General features: G+C 39.6%; 1 protein-coding gene across 4 annotated transcripts in view; it reads left to right on the forward strand.

The window, feature by feature from the left end:
- The window catches only part of LRGUK (leucine rich repeats and guanylate kinase domain containing), a 154,160-nt gene that overhangs the window by 124,452 nt on the left and 5,925 nt on the right, over positions 1-23,783 (forward strand). Inside the window, exons 19-21 of one of the 4 annotated variants that reach the window (XM_055115383.2) lie at positions 9,108-9,256; positions 14,070-14,185; positions 14,718-17,780. In XM_055115383.2, coding sequence (XP_054971358.1) covers positions 9,108-9,256; positions 14,070-14,185; positions 14,718-14,867 — 415 coding nt within the window. In that variant the 3' untranslated portion in view covers positions 14,868-17,780. Of the gene's footprint in view, positions 1-9,107; positions 9,278-14,069; positions 14,186-14,717; positions 17,781-23,783 lie in introns of those variants that run through there. The other 3 variants (XM_003813455.6, XM_055115385.2, XM_055115386.2) reach the window with 3 other exon arrangements.

The raw sequence follows: 23,783 nt of genomic DNA on the forward strand, positions 1-23,783 counted from the left end.
GAAGCAGGGCCCTAACTCCCGCTGTAGAATTTGAAGGGAGTAGACCCTGCCCCTCTATGGAGGGCCCAGGCATATAACCTAGGTTCACCTTTGGAAGCTTTTATCTGGGACCTTGAATCTTGAGGGAGTGATAGAAAGACACAGGGGCAGTTAGAGGCTCTTCAAGTCACCAGTAGCAGAAGAACCGAGATTTCAGAGGAAGAGCACAGACATCCATTGTGGTAAGGCAGGCAATGATGTTCTGCTAATCTCTTTCTGTACTGTGATTCGGCTGTGTTCTTGGTTCCTAGCTTACTTTTGTTCCCGCCTCATTTTAAGGCCAGGTTCTCTAGTTTCCACTAATTTCATAAAGTACCCCGTAGCCTTCCACTAATTCCCTTTTTAATATTCACCTTGGCCAAAGAGTGTCTGTATTTGCAACCAACCATTCTGATTAGTATGATGCTGTATTTCAAAATGTTTACCAATGGAAGTGCGATACATAAAAGGCCATTTCAGGGTCTCAGTGTTTAATATGTCATAGTGTGACTCAAAAGCTGAAAATGTTTATGCTGAGGGCCCCATATAGACCACAACAGAGCCTCCATTGCTGATTGTAGCACTGTGCTTTTGAGAACATTCTACTACATTTTGTTTCTCCTTCAGTTGCTCCTGTCACTGCAGCTGACCATCTCGCTGTAGGTCTTGAAAACAAATTTTCACAAAGATCTGGCTGGTTGGGTCAATTGCCATCTACTATGGGGTGCCTCTCTTGGGTAGAGATCTCTAACCAGGGCCCTCATAGGTTGCTGGCTGGTCTATAGATTGGCTGTCCCTATGTCAGGCACCTATCCTTTAGCCAGTATTCTGTGGTCAGACCAGTGACAGCGAACCAAGTGGAAAACTCTTCAGAAGGGGGCTGTGGGTATGGCAGTCTCTGTGGAGCATCCAAACACATGGCAATGTAATGGACATACAAAGTGACTGGAAGAAAGCTCACCAAAATGTGAACAGTGGCTATTTCTCTAGAATTACCAGTTATTTTATTTTTTCTTCTTTATCCTTTTTTCCTGTAACACCTAAATTATTTGCACAGGGATATATATTTTATTTCTGTATCCTAAAAAACTATTAAAAATCCCTAAGAATTTAATGAAATATTCAATAAATGAGAAAGTAAAAGGATTTACACCAAAATATTATGTTATTATCTTCTAGTGATAAGATTATGGCCAGTTTTTGTTTTTTTGTTCACCCCCCGTATTTTCAACAATGAGCATTTTTATAATTTTTGAAGCATTAGCATAACTTTACAAAGTTATTTTAGAAGTCTGTCACAGCAAAGGGATATTTTATGACGGTGATATATCATAATGAGAATGAAAACTTTTAAAATGAGCAATGCTTTCCTTTATTTCTGAGTTTTATTGTTCTGACACTTGGGATTTCCTTCCATAATTTTGATGATGAAAAATAGCTGTCCCCTCTAAATGGTCCCCTCTCAGTCTGCATGTTTCACTAGAGATTAGAGACCCTAGCATTATAATTAGTTAATTAGTTTTCTGTAACCATGTTGAAACTGTGATCTCTGAGGATTTGTTTGAGCTCTGAATTGTTAGTACAGTGAGGTAGGCATATGGGAATACAGCAAAAAAGAGAAAACAAAATGGCCTAATGGGCTGCAGTAGGTTTACACATCATCTCTTCCCATGGTAAAAGGGGTCAGGCCTGTGGCTCAAGTCTCACACTTCACCCGTGGTCATGCATATGTCTTTTAACTCCACCACATTCTTTCTTCAGACTTTCAATGAGTATTCATTTAATACTTTGACACAAAGGAAAAATAATTGTTGAAAGAGAGAACTTGCTCTGTGATGCCTTTTTTGATGTGTGTCTTAAATGCAGACATATTCTTTCCCAAAACATATGTGTTATGGTTTGAGCTGTCCCCCATTCCCCCAATTTCATATGTTGGAGTCCTGACCCCCAGGATCTCAGAATGTGACCTTATTTGGAAATAGGGTCACTGCAGATGTAATTTGTTAAGATGAGATCATATTGGAGTAGGGTGGGCTCCTAAGCCAATAAGGCTGTCCTTGTAAAAAGGAGAAATTTGAACACAGGCACACACATAGGGAGCATACCTTGTGATGAAGACTCAGATTGGGGTGATGGGGCAGAAGCCAAGGAGCACCAAAGCTTGCCAGCAAACCACCGGAAGTGATGAGAGAGGCCCGGAACAATTCTCCCTCACAGACCCTGGAAGGAATCAGCCCTGCTGACACCTTGATTTTGGACTTTAGGCCTCCATAACTGTGAGACAATCAATTTCCATTGTTTAAGCCACTCAGTTCATGGTATCTTGTTATGGCAGCCAGAGCAAACTAATATGACCTGTATAAAAATCCAGTGAAATTTTTCTTTTCACATTCTTTCTGTGTTCCCTTTAACATGCTACATAGTTATATGCTATGTATGTATTTAATTTATATGTTATACATATAAGCTACTATCGTATGCACTATATCTTTATCACTTTGGGTTATTGCATTTTTCGCTAAAAGATGGAAGAACATCTTTATGCATCTATCATTTGATAAAAAGCTCTATCCCATAAAACATGAATGCATCTACTGCTATATTTAGGGCAAAAGACTCAGTCTAGGTATAAATCTAAAGAGAAGATCCCATGCATAGGTTAATAATAACACTTTCCCAATGCAGGAAGTAGAGGAGAGATTTGTCTGGTGACTGGAAGAGCCAGATGTTGGCAATATTGGTCTCAGTTTACTCTTCTCTAGCAAGTGCTTCTTGGGCAAGCTCAGTAAACTTAGGTGGGAGCAAGAGATTGGGAAACAAGGTCTCCTAGGAGACTTTGCTCTGTATAAAGGGAGCCTAGGCCTGGTGCAGTGGCTCACACCTCTAATTCCAGTACTTTGGGAAGGCAAGGTAGAAGGATTGGATCATTTGAGCCCAGGAGTTCAAGACCAGCCTCGGCAACATAGTGAGACTCTGTTTCTACCAAAAAAAAAAAAAAAAGTAGCTGGGAATGGTGGTGTGTGCCTGTCGTCTCAGCTACTCAGGAGGCTGAGGTGGGAGGATGGCTTGAGCACAAGAGGTTAAAGCTGCAGTGAGCCATGATTGCACCATTGCATTCCAGCCTGAGTGACAGACCCAGTCTCAAATAGATAATTAAATTAAATTAAATTAAATTAAAGGGATTAATTAATTAAATTAAAGGGATTAATCAATTAAATTAATTAAAGGGACCTAACATTCTGGCATAGAATTCCAAAAGCTGTCGTCCAACAAAAAGAAGACAGTCCCAAGAACTCAGCCCAAGATGGTAAGATGGACCTCCTCCTTTGAGCAAGCAATTAGACTTCTCTGCCACTTGATAACAAGTAACTGACACTTCTAAGCAGAATCCTTAGGGTGCAGAGAGAGTGCCCCATCCCAGAATACCTCTATCTGGGAATGTTGGTGCCATGTAGCCCTAGCTGTAGTTGACAGACATCTGAGGTCCAAGTAGTAGGCAGGTGCCTATGCCCAGCATCACGTGGGCTTTCCAGGAGAGCTGGGTTTGGATTCCCAAGTGCACCAGTGCTGTGGCCTCTGCTTGCCATTCAAACATAATACAGACAATGTGAGTGGTGCACATTAGCTGTGTCACCCTCAGTATGCCTATATCACCCCATTCCCTTACCTCCTGGGTCAAAGACAGGCCCAGATGATAGCTAATTGCACTATGTTTTTCAATACTAGAGCCCTGAACCCCTGGGGATATCTCATTAAGACTGGCTTCTACCCTTTTAATCTCTGCCACAGTCAATATCATCCTAGTAAACATAGATGCCTTCATTTAAATGGCAGGCTTTACCTTGTATAGACCCAATTGCATCAGCCTTTCCTATTGCCAGGTATGAATCTAAGTTAAATGTGGAGTGTGAACAAGTGGAGTTCAACTTGAACTTGATCCTAGAAATGTACTTCTTTGCTGGGATAGGGATCATAACATTGGAACTACAGAAAAGAAAGTATCATCACAGCCACCTACTAGGTTCTGCAGCGAAAAATTACCTATGAATTTTTGACGTTTTAATCAACCTTTGGCCAAATCATGAAAAGACAGAACTATGAATACAAAGCTTAATATAATCAACTTTGACAGTGAAAAGCAGACCCGTAATGACAAAGTTTAGGAGGTAGAGGTGGAGGGTCAATTTTATTATGTTGTTAATGAAAGAAGAAATGTAGTTTTAAAATATGATATATGAAGATGCAGATCTGACAGATGGAAGAACTGAGAATAGTGATAGAACTATGTAGGGGGAGTGTTATAAAGTGAGTTAAGTTCTTCCGTATCATAGCAGAAATCCTATCTATTAAAAGATATGTTTAAAATTGATGTCAGGCCTGGGCGGCGTGGCTCATGCCTATAATCCCAGCACTTTGGGAGGCCCAGGAGGGTAGATCACTTGAGGTCAGGAGTTCAAGACCAGCCTGGCCAACATGGCAAAAACCCATCTCTACTAAAAATACAAAAATTAGCCAGATGTGGTGGTGCACACCTGTAGTCCCGGTTACTGAGGAGGCTGAGGCAGGAGAATCAGTGAAACCAGGGAGGCAGAGGTTGCAGTGAGCCAGGATGGTGCCACTACACTCCAGTCTGGGTGACAGACAGAGCCTCTCTGTATAATTTGACTTAATTTTAACTATATAGAGATAGCAGGTTGATTAAAATGTTAATGATAAATTTTTGGAGAGTTGAGAAAAAGTTTGTCTAGATCCAAATCAAATTTAAAAGAAAAACAGCAAGCTTTATACAATACAACAAAAGGGTTAATATTCAATACATAAAGAGTTCAGACAAATTGGTAAGAAAAACGGTATGGTCCTCAACAGATAAATGAGCAAAAGACATACACAATTCACAAAAGGAGTGTGGGGAGGAGCTAATGAATAAATATAAAAAATAATGTTTAATCTTGCTTGTGATTAGAAAGCAATTTTAAATAATATGCCACTTTTTGCTTGTTGAATTAGCAAAACTGATTTTTTAAAATTATTTTTTAAATGGTGCAAACAGAAAGATACTGCTGGAGAGCCCAGATTTTGTTGGAAGATAAAATTTCACAATCTTTTGGGGAGCAATTAGGAAGTTTATAGCAAAATCCTAAATAATATATTTACTATTGACCTAGTTATCCTGCTTCTGGGAATTGATACTGTCTTAGACCATTCAGGCTGCTATAATAAAATACCATAGACTGCATAGCTGATAGACAACACACATTTATTTCTCCCAGTTCTGGAGGCTGGGAGTTTAAGATCAAGTGCCTGGTCAGGGCCCACTTCCTGGTTTCCAGATGCCATCTTGTGGCATTGTGTAGATGTGTCCTCTACACAATGGAAGGGGTGAGGGAGCTCTCTGGAGTCTTAAATAAGGGCACTAATCCCACCATGAGGGCCTCACCCTCATAACCTAAGCACCTCCTGAAGGCCCCGCCTCCTAATGTCATTACCTTGGGGATGAGAATTTCAACATAGGAATTTGTGGGGATGCAAACATTCAGACCCTAGCAGATACTAATAAATTAACATGTGGAAAATCATCATATGCAAAGATATTCATTATGACAGAAAAACTTGGAAATAACCTGAATGTCAAAAAATAACAGAATGGTCAAATAAAGCATGAAGCATATACTTGATGGACTATTATGCAGCAATTAAAGATCAGGGTTCAGAAAACTGTTGATAACTTAAAATTGTTCACTGAAAATGTGCATAATTACACAAAACAAAAAGAGCCAAACTGTAAGAGTGGCTTTCTATGTGTGATTTTCCTTTTTCCTTCTAGTTTTCTGTATTTTCTAAATTGTCTATAATGCGTATGATTTACTTTTATAATGAGAAGCAATTAGTGAACTTTATTTTTAGGAAATTAATTCAGTGGATAAAGATAAGTCAATCCAAAACAATTGAACTGAAGTATGAATGTGTATGGGATATGAGAAGCAGAGTTACAAAGCTAGTGGATCTTGTGTAACACTCAACCACATGCCAGTTTCTGTTCTGGGAATGTGACATATGTTATCTCAACACACACACACACACACACACACACACAAATTTATAACTACTACCCGGCGAGAAAAAAATGCTGTCATTTTTCTCATTTTAAAAATGTGACAACTGAGGCAAGTTAATTAGTTGGTAAAAGGACTTGAAGCTATCAAGTCTCAGAGCTGAGGTCTGAACCAAAGCCAAAAGGCTCGAATCTTTGTGCTAAGCCACTTGGCTACAGTCTACAAGACTTAGAATTTAACTGAAGGAGGAAGACATGTATAGAGAAACACCAATGACACAGGCATGTCTGTGATGAATGAAAGACAATTAGTTCAGACATATTTTTTGTCTGACTTTCATTATTTTCTACCAGAGGTTTCTTTTTTCTTCCCAAACTACCTCTTATTTGCTAAAGCTCCCCAAGATATGCCAGCATCTCCGACATAATTCACATTCTCTGTGGCTTTCTAAAGAAAAATTATTAAACTTTTAAAAATGGGAAGGTCCTATATTTGCATTTCAACTCTATGTCTGAGGGGTTCGCCTACATTTATACCTGTTTTTTTTTTCTTTTTTGACACTTGCTGTTAACTAGAAATCTTTCCGGGTGTGCATGGGGGATGAGGGGATCTTTTTGCTTGGTCTCAGCATGATTCCTTGCCGAGGTCCTACCAATATCTGAGGGCATCCAGTGATGAGACAGCTGGGGAGGTCAAGAGCACAGTCTATAAATACTTCAATCAGCCACCATCTGGTCCTGGAGTCATTGGCTGGTGAGATCCAGAAACATGGGCCAAAACAAGCCCCCTGTGGCCTGTGTCAAAAGAGACACACATCACTTGGGTTATGGCGCCCTCTTCCCAAGCCATAGTGGTATAAAACTCCAGGCCTCATGCTTCCCTGCTCCTGCCTTTTCAGTAGTTGAATTATCCTATTCCCACCCCCGAAACTTCCCTTAAAAAGTCTACTCCTGGCCAGGTGTGGTGGCACATGCCTGTAATCCCAGCACTTTGGGAGGCCCAGGCGGGCGAATCACCTGAGGTCAGGAGTTCGAGACCAGCCCGGCCAACGTGGAGAAACCCCGTCTCTACTAAAAATACAAAAAATTAGCTGGACATGGTGGTGGGTGCCTGTAATCCCAGCTACTCGGGAGGCTGAGGCAGGAGAATGACTTGAACCGGGCAGGCGGAGGTTGCAGTGAGCTGAGATGGCGCCATTGCACTCCATCCTGGGCAACAAGAGCAAAACTCTGTCTCAAAAAAAAAAAAAAAAAAAAGTCCACTCCTTGTCTTTTTCCAGTTAGTTTTCCAAGCCAGCATCTTTCTATCATTCCTGAAGTTTACTTTGACTGAGAAGCATTCCAGAACCATTAAGTTGGAGAAGAGAAGCCTGTCTCCCAGTGAGGCCCTTCAGATGTCACAATGGTCCCTCTGCTGAGAGCATTCTCCTTCCTCCCCTCCAGTTTCAACCTCCACCCCACCTTCCCCCTTTTCTAGCTAATTCATCCCTCATGTCTTAACTAAAATGGCACTTCCTCAAGGAGAGCTGTCCTGGTATGCCTAATATATCATCTTATAGCATTTGTGTTTTCCTTCATATCAGTTTTTGTAAAGCACGTGTGTGATTAGATACACCTCCCAGTCTGTAAGCTGAACAGGGCAGGTCCAGATCTCGTGTTCACTGCTATATCTCCTGAACCTCCTCAGTGTTAGAATTGAGAATGACTTGATAAATGAGTGACAGAAAAGGGTTAAGAGTGTAAACAATCTTTGGGGTCCCAAGGTGGGAGATGGGGACTGCACCGGTCAGGGAGAGGGGAGAGGATCGTGTCCACCTTTCTGTCAGGTGGAATCAAAGCTGTCCCCCTTGCTGAGTCAGGGAGTACTCATGGCATGACTTCCATGTTTAGTGAGGAAATTTCACTCAGTAAATTTCTCCTGCCTTCTTGCTTAGGCCTGAAATCTGCCATGAGAGCTGCATTCTTTTAAGACGTTGGCCCTCATTAAAAGGCAAGATTTATCCAAAACGTAATGGCTTAAATATCAGCCGTTTTCGTGTGATCAATTTCAGATTCTCCAATGACAGCAAATATGGTGGGGATGAGGCACAGTGGTAGAAGTGCCTGTAAACAAGGTTCAGCTGCTTGCCAGGGCTTTGCAGGACGAGCTCCCCTGGTAGAGCTGCCTCCCTGGAAGGCAGTGAAGAAACAGGTGAATCCCAAAGGAGAGGAACCTGGCGGTAGGAAGTGTTTGGGCTCAGAGGCAGGGATTTCAGATGCCCAATCATACCTGAACATTATCCTAAAAATGGAAATGAGTGTGGGGCATGGTGGCTTACACTTGTAATCCCAGTACTTTCGGAGGCCGAGGCCGGCGGACCACCTGAGGTCAGGAGTTCGAGACCAGCCTGGCCAACATGGCATAACCCCATCTCTACTAAAAATACAAAAATTAGCCAGGCAATGGTGCATGCCTGTGGTCCCAGCTACTAGGGAGGCTGAAGCGGGGGAATCACTTGAACCCAGGAGGTGGAGGTTGCAGTGAGCCCAGATCGTGTCACTGCCCTCCAGTCTGGGCGACAGAATAAGACTCTGTCTCCAAAAACAAAAAAAAAAAAAAAAAGGAAGCAAAATAACAGTCCCCAAAACCTATGCCCAGTGTGAGGTCCAGATCAGGCCACCTACCATGGTTTTGTTTCTCTATCCTTGAAATAGCACTGATTCTAAAATCCTGGAGATTAGGATCTGCGCCTTATCTTGTTTTATACTCCAACACTTATCATGATGTCTTGCTCTTAGTAAATACTCAGCCATGTCTTGTATAATGGATGAGACATTTATGCTAATGTGTACAGTACCTATTATACTTTAAGATATGTCAGCTTCTATATAGCACCTTCTATAGACACTGTTGAACACTAGCTCAACACAAGATATGTCCACTAACTACTGTGAACTTGATAAAGGTAACCCAGTGAAGTCATAGGCATAGATCGTGTGGCCATTAGTAGCGAATAGTTTGGATCTCAAAAAGATCTTTGGTTTTTCATTTTTTCAGTGGGAAGGATTCCTTGGTTTCCATGAAATGTTCATTGTTTCTGTTCTGTCCGTGGTCAAAAGAATTGCCTTTCCAGCCTCCGGAGGGGAGCATTTCTTCACACCTAGGATCAGGAGCCAGTGACAGTGAGACCGAAGAGACCCGGAAAGGTATGAGTTAGGCCAAGCGCGGTGGCTCATGCCTGTAATCCCAGCACTTTGGGAGGCCGAGGCGAATGGATCTCCTGACGTCAGGAGTTCGAGACCAGCCTGGCCAAAATGGTGAAACCCCATCTCTACTAAAAATACAAAAAATTGGCCAGGTGTGGTGGTGGGCACCTGTAGTCCCAGCTACTCGGGAGGCTGAGGCAAGAGAATTGCTTGAACCCAGGAGGCGGAGGTTGCAGGGAGCCGAGATCACACTACTGCACTCCTGGGTAACAAGAGCAAAACTCTGTCTCAAAAAAAAAAGGTATGAGTTGTTTTACATATGGTACTATAAATATAAGTTATATATATTTATATTTGTTTATATATGTTTCCTACTGTCTTTTTATTGATCCTGATTTTTGAAAATTAAATGAGAGTATTGAGTCAGAATCTCCCCCTAAGGTAGCGTGTTATTTTGTTGCCCATTGTTATAGGTGAAAAACAAAGTTGAGAAAGGTGGGGAATCCACCCACGGTCACTTAGCTACTTTGAGTAGAAGCTGCTGCACTGTCCACCCGGCCACATTATCTGCAGCGGTCTGGGACAAGGACCACATGCTCTTTGGAAGAGGCTTTGGTGAGGTAGACTCCATTCAATGAAGGTGAAGGAAAGCCTGGAGGCTTTGAGTTGCAGTCCAGTCTTCACTGTGGCGGTTCGGCAGAATTCTGACGGCTTTAGGCTTGAAGGATCTGGCCCAGCCCCGCTTCACCTCCTTTTTGCCCCTAGATCCCAAACACACATGTGAACATGCATGTCCAGAAAGAGGCAGAATGGCCATTGCACTTTTCTCTCTGGGCTCCGCGGCAGTGTTCACAAATAACACTGAGTAAAGACCTTGAACAGGGTGGGGAAAACAAAGGACTGGAGGTGAAAATGGGAATGGGAGAGAATAATCTGGGTGTCAATAGGAAAGGTGGGGCGCTGTGAGTAGCTGATAGAGGAATGAAGTGAATGGGGAGAACTCTCTAAGGCATGGAGGCTAGGACAGAGCCACCATTTGTAGTCTTGAGGGGATGTTTTGCCTGAACCCTGCTTGCTCAGGTGACCGGAGGAACTAGCAAGATAATACAGACCTCTTAATTTGCCTGGCATGAGAAGACACAATAGATACTGTCTCCAAAAGGAAGGGATTACTGAAGCAGGCATCTCCTAAGCAATGTGAGGGTGGACTCCCCTTCACTGCAGTGGTATTCAGGATAGCTGGCTGGAATAAGAGATTTTCAAGGATTTGACTCATGCAGGACACAAGCAATAAGGATGAGAGTTCTAACACCAAAGCTCCAGGAAGTAATTCCAAATTCTCTTGGCTTTCATGTCAGCTCACAGGAAGTGGGAAATGTTCTAGGAATTCTGTAAAGGCTGGGACCTGCCACTCCAGGGCCCGAGGGAACCAGGAGTTCTAGACCAAACATAGCACCAAGGCTCATCATAGTTCTAGCTTCTCATAGGACAGTGTTCATGGACCGTCCCCATCTCATTTCCTCCCCCTGCCTGTATCCTTCCTTAAATGGGATGCTTAGGGTCAAATACCTTATTCTAACCCATCTGGCCAGAGCAAAGTGGGGCTGTTATCAGTGGTGTGGTACAGTAGAAAGACATTAGATTAGGAATCAGAAGACCTGTGTTCTAATTCCATTTCTCTACTGGCTGGCTGCACAATATTGGGCAAATCAGTTAACATTTGAGCCTTGGGAATAATAACATAATATCTGTCGTATAATAATATGGTATTATCATATATAACTATATATGATTGTAACATATATATGCATATTATAAGATAATATATAATATTGAGCCAGATAAGATGAGTTTATGGTACAAGTAAGAAGTAAATTGCTAGATACCTGCTAGATATTGTGCTTGTAAATTTGTATACACATAGCAGAAGATTGTGTTGGTGTATTTTATGGATGCTTTCTGTAGATTCATTTTGTTCCTTTGAATGGGCCACACTTTTCTGTTTGTTTGTATGCCTTTGCTCTTTTGTTGAAAATTGGGCATTTGAAAAAACAGCTACCTCTCCAAAGCTGCAGACTAGCTCAGCGCTGCAGAGGACTAATTAGTGGTGTGTGTTCTAAGCCTAGGATCAGGCTTGCATGCAGGCTTCACATCTTTTCAGGCCTTTCCTGGGTATGCATTTTCCCTGGGCTTGTGTGTGTGCTTTTTTCCCAGTTCCCCAGTAGACACAGTTGCTTTTAAATGTTTTAATTTTCCTAGGAGTCTCACCCCTGCTGCTTGTTGGGGCTTTAGCTGTTCTATCGTATCCCTCAATTAGTAGCCCCTGTGTGGTTTTCATGAGCCATGCCCACTGCTCCTGTGGCTTCTCCTCGTTTGAGATCCCAGCTATGCCTGTTTGGGCCATTTGAACTCTGAGTTAGATGACACAGAGACCAATCAGGCAGCTGCCAAATGGGTTAGAACATTGCAAATTAGATCTGCCCTACTCTCTCTGGTTTATAGAAGGGGACTGGGGACCTGACTGCACTTGCCCCAAATCACTGCAACGTGCTGGGGTGAGGCGGGGCAAGGGCAGGTGAAAGCACCATGACATTTCCTACCATTTGAGTGTGGCTTTTCCTGGAGTGGGCATTTGTTTGGTTGCAGTAGATATTTGACTGGTTCCAGAGTTCCTATAAAGTTATTTCAGCCAGTCTCTAGTTGTTTATTTAATGTTTCCACGGGACAATAAGGGCCTGGAAGTTCTGAGTCTGCCATTTTGCTGATATACTGTGGTGGTTTTCTTAGCAACTATATCATACTGCTGGCTCTGGGTCAAACTCTCATGTCTTTTTTTACATGAACTGTCAAACTAGGTCTCCATCATCCCATATATGTGAAGTTGATTTTTTTTTACATAAATGTAACTTTTGTTTTCATCTTTTTATCATTTTGGTTTGGCCCTACATTCCAGCTCAATTTGTATCAAATTAGATCATTTCGTATCTGATTAATCTCCCATATTCTCTATTCTCCCATATTCTCTATTAATCTCCCATATTCTCTATAGATTTTTGAAATCTATAAAACCAACAAGCATGTGACCTCTGCCTATGTCATAGTCACTGTCAACAACAGGACTCAGGACTCAGCCAAGTGCAGTGTCACATGGCAAGTCTCAAGTCTCTGCAGACTTAATTTCAGGGAAAGTCCACTACTATGTGATTACTAGTCAAATCTCTGTAGTGGAACCCCATGAGAAACTTTGATAAGTGCCCTGTAGAAATCAAGATACATCGTATCAGTGGTATTTTCTAACTTACAGGTCAGCAACCTTTCTCTAAAGGACCATATAGTAAATGCTTTTGGCTTTGTGGGCCATGTGGGCTCTTGTGCAACTTCTCAACCCTGCCATTGTAGCGTGAGAACAGCTATAAACAATGTGCAAATGAATGGGTACAGGATGGGTTCCAATAAAATTTTATTTACAAATTAAATAAAATTTATAAATCTGGCTGCAGGCCTGATTTGGCCTATGTGCCATAGTTTACTTGACCCCTGCCTAAATAAAAGGGAAATTAAGTTACTTTCAAGTAAATTTTATTTGCAAACCCCTTCAACACTCATCATTCACTATAGTATTTTATGAATACACAACCATTTCTTTAATAAACTGAAATTTGCTAAGATTTAAAGTCAAATGTGGTTGGGTGCATTGGCTCATGTCTGTAATCCCAGCACTTTGGGAGGCTGAGGTGGGCAGATCACTTGAGGTCAGGCATTCGAGACCAGTCTGGCCAACATGGCGAAACCCTGTCTCTACTAAAAATCCAAAAAGTAGCTGAGTGTGGTGGTGTGCGCCTGTAATCCCAGCTACTCAGGAGGCTGAGGCAGGAGAATCACTTGAACCCGGTAGGCAGTGGTTGCAGTGAGCCAAGATTGTGCCACTGCACTCCAGGCTGGGTGCCAAAGCGAGACTCTGTCTCAAAAATAAATAAAAATAAAGTCAAATATACTGGTTTGTAAACCTTTATTCCTATTTTTTTTAAATGTCAATATTATTTGTCTCCAACGCTGTTCTCACTGTGGATGAATTATCTAAGGGTGGATACTCCAAAACTGCTTTCATAAGCAATTCCGGCACCCTGAGATGTAATTTAGCTGGTTGTAGGACTTGAACAGATTGAAAAAGGAGGCCTACTCCTCTACTGTCTGCTTTCTTTTCAACATGTTTGCTTTGCTCTTTCCTGTTTAAAAAAATATCCCCATGGAGAAAAACAAAAACCAGCAAACAAGGAAGGGCCAGACTCAGTGGCTCATGCCTGTAATCCCAGCACTTTGGGAGGCCAAGGCGGAAGGATCATCTGAGGTCAGGAAGTCAACTTTAGCCTGGCCAACATGGTGAAACCCCATCTCTACCAAAAATACAAAAGTTACGCAGATGTGGTGGTGGCATATGCCTGTAATCCCAGCTCCTTGGGAGGCTGAGGCATGAGAATCATTTGAACCCGGGAGGTGGAGGTTGCAGTGAGCTGAGATCGCACCACTGCACTCCAGCCTAGGTGACAGAGCGAGACCTGGTCTCAAAAAAAAAAAAAAAAAGGAGGAGTTTTTTTTCTTTTCTTTTGCTGATAACAATATCCTCTCAAACAATGTCTTATTTTTTTCTTTGAATATGTCCTAAAACGGTCAATGTTCCCTTTGACTTTTCGTTGGTTTGATTTGGCCAATAGATCCAGTCTTCATAATCTTATCCATCATTTCTGTTTCTCTCACTCTCTATAGAATCCTCTGCTTTACTTTCTCAATCCCTGCTACTCTGCTTTCTTACCAGTGAGAATTCTGCTTCTGCTATGGCCACCATGCCTCTACCTTTCCTCTCTATCTTCTAAACTCCTCCTGCTTCCCAAAGTCCCTGGAGAAACTGACATCCAGATGTCTTCCTGCTTGGTGAGCAGACCAATCTTTAGAGGGCATTAAATGAAGCTTCTATAGGAAGAACTTCACTTCACTGTGTGTGTGTGTGTGTGTGTCTGTGTGTGTGTGTGTGTGTGTGCATGTGTATGATTGTGAAAGAGTACTGTGTGGAGCATTGTTACAGAAGGCATGACAGGTGGAAGAATCGCTAGTGAGTGCTTGCTGTAGCATCCTCTGGTCATTGGGCAACTCTATACAACCTAAGGCTTGTTCAACCATGTACATGCTATATTCTGACCTCATCCACTATTATTCTTCCTTGAATGTCATTTCTTTCTTTTTTTTTTTTTTTTTTTTTTTTTTGGCCTCAAGTGATCCACTCACCTTGGCCTCCCAAAGTACTGCAATTATAGGTGTAAGCCACTGCACCTGGCCTCATTTATTTCTTATAGTTTGTCATGAACGAATTCTAGAAATTGTTCTGGTGCTTATATCATGCAACACTTATTCTCTTTGTACCAAGAAACCAAGGGATTAACTATCTTTTTTTCTGAATGTTTTACAGCACTACCTATACAATCATTTTCACATGAAAAAGAGTCTCACCAACACAGACAACACTCGGTCCCAGTCATCAGTCGCCCAGGTTCCAACGTCAAACCCACCCTCCCTCCAATCCCTCAGGGCCGCAGGTAGACTAGCACTTGATGTCTGATCCTAACATGGAAAACCTGCTCTGCTGATGTCGAATTCCTTGCCTTACCTGGCCATGGGTCCAGCTGTTTCTCACTCAACCCATTACCCACGGAAGAATGTTCTACCTGCCTTAATTCTATCAGTCAGTTTCTCTTGTCATTCTTTGGCTGGTGTCTTTTAGTTTTTTAATTAAAAAATTGTTTCTTAAATGATTTTTAAAGATGTGAGTTTTTTTTAATGTGAGTTATTCTTAGCTTTTAAAAATGTCATTTCATTTTTTTTCTATAGTTATAAATAATTTTTTCCACCTGCTCCCTGCTCGGAAATATCAGATGGGAAAATCTCCCAAGATCTCTGCACCGTGATATGCAGAGTGGCTTTCTGATATATCCAACTGGGATTGTGCTCTTAAAATTTCAATATGTCCATTTACAACATTCCTGTATGCTCTAGAGGATTGATTTATTTTGCTCTGATTATGAAAGGATTGCAGAGTTCCATTTAACTTGTCGCCAACATGATATCGACTGCATCTCTCAAAAGGAATTAATGTAATTTTGGGGGGTTCTTGACTTACTTTAGCAACATGAAAGAATAAAGAGCAATAGTTGATTCTTTTATTTCACCCTTCTTTGACTCTGATTAGGGACTGCTTGTGATTAGATATACTTTTAGACAACTTTCATCATCTTTGTAGTTTCACTCCTTGTCTTAAAAAGAAAAACCTCCATTGAGCAGTTATAGACAAGGCTGGTATTCCGCTAGTATGTCCCAGTAGGCTATCTTGATTGTTAAAACTTTGAGATACATTCCTTTGTACTGGAAAATGGTCTTTTCTCTGAGTACTCTGTGCATGATGACTAGTGAAAAGAGAAGCCTCCACATAGTACTATACTCATTGTTAAATATTTTGAATATCAGAATCCTCTAATGACTTTCCTTTTTAAAATATCAAAACCCCTTTTAATAATCCTCTTCCCTGTGACAAATTTGGTTGTAACACAATTTGCTGTTGGCTCTTGTCCTCCCCCAGTCCTGCTCTCAAACAGGAGCTGATTAAAGTTCTTTTCTTGGGGTTGGTGAGGGTGGAGCGGGGGGACCATGAAGGAGATGACCACGTTGGGCAGGGAAATCAGAGGAGTCTTTTCTGGAGAAGTGGGGAGGAAGAGGGTATGTCTCTGTATTCCAAGAATCTTCAAGAATAGTTTAACTTTCACAAGTATTGTCTAATCTTTAAAAAAAATTATGAAATATTTTAGGGACAATAGAAAATATAAAAATAATACTTCTGATTTAAGACAGCATGGAGGAGCTGCACATTTCCTGGTTTTTCTCACCGAATACAGCTAAAACCCTGAACATTATAGCTCAACCTCTGAGAGGTGAAAAGAAGGCAGATGGGCTATGGATCTCAGAGCCCAAGTAACAACATGGTGGTGAATCCTCTGAGTTTGGTTTTCCTCATATATCCTAAACTGGGTGCTAGAGAAACTAAAATTCAAAGTTATTAATGGATACATCAACAAAAGCCCCAGCGAAAGCCCATTCTCTCCAGCCAAAGGACTAGGAAAGGGACAGTCTCAAAAGATAGAAAACTTTTAGACAATAGCTGCACCATTCCAGCCAAACACCATGGATTAAACTATGCTCCCTACCCTGTCAGCAAAGGCTCTCAACCTCTTCTGGCTGTAACAAGGTTCTCCTCCTTCTCTCTGCTGGGACAGTATCAGAGAAGGTGTTGTGGACAGCCAGGACTTTAACCACTGCCCAATATTAATGAGAATGCCCTCCCACAATGTCATTGAAAGCCACTTGGGGGCCCTGGACCTATTCCTCACCTGGTAATAATGAGGAACCTCTTCTCCTTCCCACTGGAGAGTATTAGAAAAGGTCTCATGAAGAGCCAGGACTTTCACCATCAACCTACATCCCTGCAGTGTCAGTGGAGGCCATGTGAAGAGCTGTGACAAGGTGCCTCTCCCCCTCCCAGTGAGGGTGGTTCAGTTGAGGCCTAGTGGGGATCCTAAACTTCTACCCCAAAGCGTTAATGAGGCATCACTGCCCTCTTTCCCACCCTGGGTGTCAACAGAGGCCAAGTGGAGAACTTGGGCTTCTCTCTCTATCTGCCAGTCATGAGTCAGTGCCTTTCTGCCCCACTGGTATGGTGTCAGAAACGTCCTACTGAGACAACAGATTGAAATAAGATCTGAAGTCTCATTAACACACTATCCAAACTGTCTAAGATATAATTAAACCACTCACCATATCAAGAATTAGGAAAATGTCAACTTGGATAAGAAAAGACCATCAATATATGCCCACACCAAAATGACACAGTTGTTGGAATTATCGGGTAAGGATTTTAAAGTAGCAATCATAAAAATGCTTCAACAAGCAATTAGGAACATGACTGAAACAAATGAAGAGATAGATAATTTCAGCAAAGAAAGAGAAAGCCATAGCAAAGAACAGAAGATATAAAGAAGAACCAAAAGGAAATGTTATGACTAAACAGTACAATCACTGAAATTTTAAAACTCATTGGATGGGCACAAGAGTGAAATAGAGAGGACAGAGGAAAAAAACTTAATGAACCTTAAGACAGAAGAATTGAAATTACCCAATCTGACCAACAGAGAGAAAATAGACTGAAAAACAATATGAGTCCCAGGGATGTGTAGGACTGTGTGAAAAGATCTAATGTTTGTGTCATTGGAGTCTAGAAGGAGTACAAAAAGAGTGTGAGACTGAAAAATATTTTTTTTAAAAATGACCCGAAATCTCTAAATTTGGCAAAAGCCAAAAACCTACAAATCCAAGAAGCTGAGTGAATCCTAAACAGGTCAAAGCCAAAGAAATTCACAAGACACATAATAATCACACTACTGAAAACCAAAAACAACACAAAATCTTAAAGCAATGAGAGGGAAATTATATCTTAATTATAGAGGAAAAAACAAATGCTAGTGGACTTCTCATCAACAACCATGGAAGTGGTATATTTTGAAGTACTCAAAGAAAAGAACTGTCAACTTACAATTCTATCTATATTCAGTGGAAATGTCCTTCAGGTATGAAGGAGAAATCAAGACATTCTCGATGAAAGAAAACAAAAATAATTTGTTGCCAACAAACCTGTCCTAAAAGAATAGTTGAAGGAAATTATTGAAACAGAATGGAAATGATAAAAGAAGGAAACCTGAAAGATCATGAAGGAAGAAAGAAAAATGGAAAGAGTAAAAATATGGACTACTACGCAGCCATAAAAAGAATGAAAACCTGTCCTTTGTAACTACATGGATGTAGCTGGAGGCCATTATCCTAAGTGAAATAACTCAGAAACAAAATCAAATATCACATCTTCTCACTTATAAGTGGGAGCTAAACAATGGGTACACATGGACATAAAGATGGCAACAATAGACACTGGGACTGCAAAAGGGTGAGGGGTGATATGGTTTGGCTGTGTCCCCACTATAATCTCATCTTGAATTGTAGCTCCCATAATTCCCACGTGTTGTGGGAGGGACCTGGTGGGAGATAATTGAATCATGGGGCACTTTCCCCCATACTGTTCCCATGGGTAGTGAATAAGTCTCACAAGAACTGATGGTTTTATAAGGAGTTTCACCTTTTGCTTGGCTCTCATTCTGTCTTGCCTGCTGCCATGTAAGACGTGCCTTTAGCCTTCTGCCATGATTGTGAGGCCTCCCCGGCCATGTGGAGTTGTGAGTCCATTAAACCTCTTTTTCTTTGTAGATTACCCAGTCTACGGTATGTCTTTATCAGCAGCGTGAAAATGGACTAATACAGGGGGCAAGGTTTGAAAAACTTCCTATTGGGTACCATGTTCACTATTTGGGTGACGGGTTCACTAGAAGCCCAAACCTCAGCATCATGCAATATGCCAGTGTAACGAACCTGCACAAGTACCCCCAGAATCTAAAATTAAAAAAAAAATGTTGAACTGAATAAAAATGAAAATATACCCTATCAAAATTTGTAGTATGCATCTAAAACAGTGCCGAAAGGGAAATTTATACCACTAAATGCCTACATTAGGCAAGAAAAGTCTTAAATCAGTAAGCTCCTACCTGACGAACCAGAACAAAAGCACAATAAACACAGATCGAGCAGAAGAAAAGAATAAAGAGCAGACATTAATGAAAGTGGAAAAACAGTAGAGGAAAATCAATAAAACAAAAAGCTGATTCCTCAAAAACATAATAAAATGGACTATCTATTTAGTAAAAACAGATGAAGATAATATATTTTAATACAAATTACCAATAGTATAAATGAAATAGGGGATAAAACTACAGACTCCATAAATATCAAAAAGATAATAAGGAAATACTACAAACAACTCTACATATGTAATTTGACAATTTAGATAAAACAAACTCTTTTCTTAAAAAACACAAACTCCCATAACTCATGCTGCATGGCATAGATAATTTGAATAAGCCTATAAATATGTTAAGGAAATAGAAGAATTGGGTTGAATTAAAGAATTTATAATTGAATTTGAAAAAGAATCTCCAAGCCCAAATGCTTTCACTGAAGAACCAATTGCTAACAGAAGTATTCACACCAATTCTATACAATCTCTTCCAGAAAACAGAAGAGGAAGGAAAACTTCACAACTCATTTTATGAGGCCAATATTACCCTGATATCAAAATCAGACAATATAAAAAAATAAAACTACAAACCAATATCACTTATATATGCAAAAAATTTTTTTTTTTTTTTTTTTTGAAACAGAGTCTCGCTCTGTTGCCCAGGCTGGAGTGCAGTAGTGCCATCTCCACTCACTGCAAGCTCTGCCTCCTGGGTTCACGCCATTCTCCTGCCTCAGCCTCCTGAGTAGCTGGGACTACAGGCACCTGCCACTGCACCCGGCTAATTTTTTTTGTATTTTTAGTAGAGACAGGGTTTCACCGTGTTAGCCAGGATAGTCTCCATCTCCTGACTTTGTGATCCTCCCGTCTCAGCCTCCCAAAGTACTGGGATTACAGGCATGAGCCACCACACCCGGCTGCAAAAATTCTTAACAAAATATTAACCAAAAAAGCCCAGGACTAGACAGATTCACAGCCAAATTCTACCAGTTGTACAAAGAGCTACTACCAATCTTACTGAAACTATTCCAAACAATCAGGAGGAGGGATTCCTTTCTTACTCAGTTCAATGAATTTTTAATTCCCTTAAGACCTCCTTGTAGATCCACAAATTATTTAGAAATGTGTTGTTTCATTTCCAGATACTTACAGATTTTCCTGTTAACCTTTCTGTTGTTAATTTCTAGTTTGATTTCATTGTGGTCAGATCAGAGAACATACTCTATATGATTTCAATTCTTTTTTTTTTTTTTTTTTTGAGACAGGGTCTCTCTCTGTTGCCCAGGCTAGTGTGCAGTGGTGCCACCATAGCTTGCTACAGCCTTGACCTCCTAAGCTCAAGCAACCCTCCTGCCTCAGCCTCCCAACTAGCTGGGAATACAGGTGTGTGCCAGTACACCTGGCTAATTTTCTTTTTTGTAGAGATGAGGTCTCACCATGTTGTCCAGGTTGGTCTTAAACTCCTGGCCTCAAGTGATCTTCCTGTCTCAGCCTCCCAAAATGCTAGGATTACAGGTGTAAGCCACTGTGCCTAGCCTCAATTCTTTTAAATTTATTGAAATTCTTCTGTGGCTCTGGATATATTCCATCTTGGTAAATATTTCTTGAGCAAATAAAATTCAGCAATACATAAAAGATGTGTGCGCTGTGACCAAGTGGGATTTAATCCAGAGATGCAAGGCTGGTGCGACAGTTGAAACCAACCAATGAAATCTATCATAATAATAGGATAAAGAGGAAAAATCAGAATATATAAATTGATGCAGAAAAAGCACTTGACAAAGTCCAATATCCATTCATAATAAAAGTCTAGGAATACAGGGGACCTTCCTCAATTTGCTGAAGAACAGCTACAAAATACCTACAGTTAAAATCATACTTAGTGGTTACAGGCTAAATGGTTTCTCTCTGAGAATAACAAGGCAAAGATGACTACTCTCATCACTCATTTAACATAGGACTAGAAGTTCAAGCCAGTGCAATAAAGCAGGAAAATGTAATAAAAAGAATACACATTACAAAGAAAGAAATCCTTATCTGCAGATAATATTATGATCTACACAGAAAATTCCAAGAAATCTAGAAAACTCTTAGAATGACTAAATACGTTCATTAAGGTCTCAGGTATCAAGATCGATACAAAAAATCAATTGTATTTCTGCATACTAGCAATGAGCATTTGGAAACAAATTAAACTACACTCACTCAACAAAATGAAGTTTTTAGATGCAGATCTTTTAAAAATGCACAAGACTTATATCTTACAAGTGAAAAAGAATAATATAATAAAACTCTAAGCCCATAATATACCCACTTTAAGAAACAAAACATTACTAATATATTTAAAGCCCATTTTGTATCCTTTCTAATTACATTTTCCTGATTTCCCACCCTGATGTAACCATTATTCTCAGTTTAGTTTTTTATCCTTCCCATGAATTTTTTACACTTTTGGTATATATGTGTCTATTCCTAACAATATATACTGTTGTTCTCCATGAGTCAAAACTTTGTGTTATATTACATGTATTCAGCAATTAACTTTTTTCTCAACATTATGTTTGTAAGATTAATCCACATAGTTTTTATTATTGTAGTTTTGTAATTTTTATTGCTATATAATATTACACTGTAAGAATATATGGTAATTTATTCACTTTTCTGTTGGTGAACACTAAATTTGTTTCTACATGTTTGTTATTACAAAGGATGCAGCTAAAAACATTCTTGTGTAGGGGTGGAATTGCTGTGTTATAGGTATACAAATATTTAACTATCAGATATTACTACAGTGGTTGCTGTAATATGCTCTCACCAACACGTAAGAGGGTGCTCATTTTTTCACATTTTCAGCAAGTGGCATTAATAGTCTTTTTATTGCTAATCCAATAAATGTTAATGTAATCTCATTGTGGTGTTAAGTGTTTAGTTTGAATTTCTCCAATTGTCAAGTAAAGTTGAACCTTTTAAATAAGCTTATTGGCCACCTACAGTTCTCTTCTGTGAATTGCCTGTTTATATGTTTTGCCCAATTTTAAATTGAGTTATTATCTTTTTCTTATTGGTTTGATGTATTTGTATATTCTGGTTAATAATTTTTTGTTAATTATGCATATTACAAAGATCTTTTTCCAGGTTGTGACTTATTTTTTCACCTTTTAAAATGTTATATTTTAATGAATACAAGTTTTTTATATGGCCAACTTTGTCAATCTTTTTCTTTTTGATTTGTACTTTTTACATCTTATGAGTTTCTTTTTTATCCTATTGTAATAAACATAATCTCAGATATTTTTCTAAATTTTTGTTAAGTTTCACTCTTCCAATTTAGGCCTATATTTTACTTGGAATGAACTTCTGTGTATGATGTGAGATAGGATTGAATTTTTTTTAATTCCAATTGTCCCATTACTCTCCCCTCCTAGTTTGTAATACCCTCTCTCTCATAGATTGTTTCCATAAATGCTTGGATTTATGTATCAAATTCTACAAATGCCTCACTTGGAGTTGGTTAGAATTACATTTAATTCAAAAATTTGAGGAGGTTTCTCTTTTTTTATGATACTTGCTCTCCCTATCTGTAAACATTCTCTATTTATGTAGGTTTTCATTCATTTCTTCAATACAATTGTATAATTTTCTCCATAAAGGACAAATGTATCTTTAGTGAGATTTATTCCTAGATGCATTTTATCTTGGTTGTTGTAAATTGAATGTTTTTAAAGGTTATATTTTCTCCGTCTGGTGTATAAAATGCAATTCATTTCTACAAATAACCCTGTGTATTAATTCTGACAATGTATTATAGATTATTTCAGTATTTCTATGCAGATAGTATAATAAAAAATAACAATATTCCTTTTCTTTCCATCCGTTATTATTTTCTTTTTCCCTTTCCTTTCTTCTTTTCTAAGCTGCACTGGAGACAATCTTCAATACAATGTTGAATAGAAACAATGATAACACGCATCCTTGTCTCACATCTGAATCTGTCTAATGCTTCACTATTCAGTGTGAAATTTGCTATAGATTTTAGGTAGATAAACTTCTTTGGAAAAAGAAGTTTCATTTTCTTCCTAGTTTAATAAGAGTTTTACCATGAATAAGTATTGATAAGAGGGTGTTTTCTTTGTAGGGTACAAACATTTGCAGTATGTATTAATTCAATCATATTCATTGTATTATTCAAACCATTTATTTCCTTTTTCATTTTTTCCTACTTATTCATATGGATAGGTCAAAAAATTTCTCACTGTGATAGGGTTTCTGTTCCCTTCTCTTCTTTCCTTTCCCTCCTTACCTCCCTCCCTTCCTTCCTGTATTGCTGGATGGTTGTAGAAAAGTCAGTGGTACGTAAGAAATGCTTACAAAGGCATCAGAAGTAAATACCACACAAATAAAAAGCAAGGAGGGGTAGGAATATTATAATCAGACAAAGTAGAAGTCAAGACAAAAATCATTAAATGATACATAAAACACCTTTTACATTAAGTCAGGTACATCCCATTATTAAGATATAATAACAGTTATAAGCCCTTATGAGTTGAATAACATGACATCAAAGTATATAAGGCAAAAAGTATAAGAAATGAAAATTACTTTGTCTGAATGACAGTACTATCATTTATAAAACTAACAGAATTGCTTATTAAGAGTCTTGTGATGATTAAGCTAGGTAATGCATCTGTGGTGAGTATGAATACTTCAGGCCACAAACTTTTAATTTTAAGTGCAATCCAAAGTGAAAGAATTAATCTTATTCTCAGTCAATTCAGGACAATCTCAATTAATTCACAGTTTCTCCTCTCTTGC

This window comes from Pan paniscus, chromosome 6 (genome assembly GCF_029289425.2).
Source record: "Pan paniscus chromosome 6, NHGRI_mPanPan1-v2.0_pri, whole genome shotgun sequence".
Classification (NCBI taxonomy): Eukaryota; Metazoa; Chordata; class Mammalia; order Primates; family Hominidae; genus Pan; species Pan paniscus.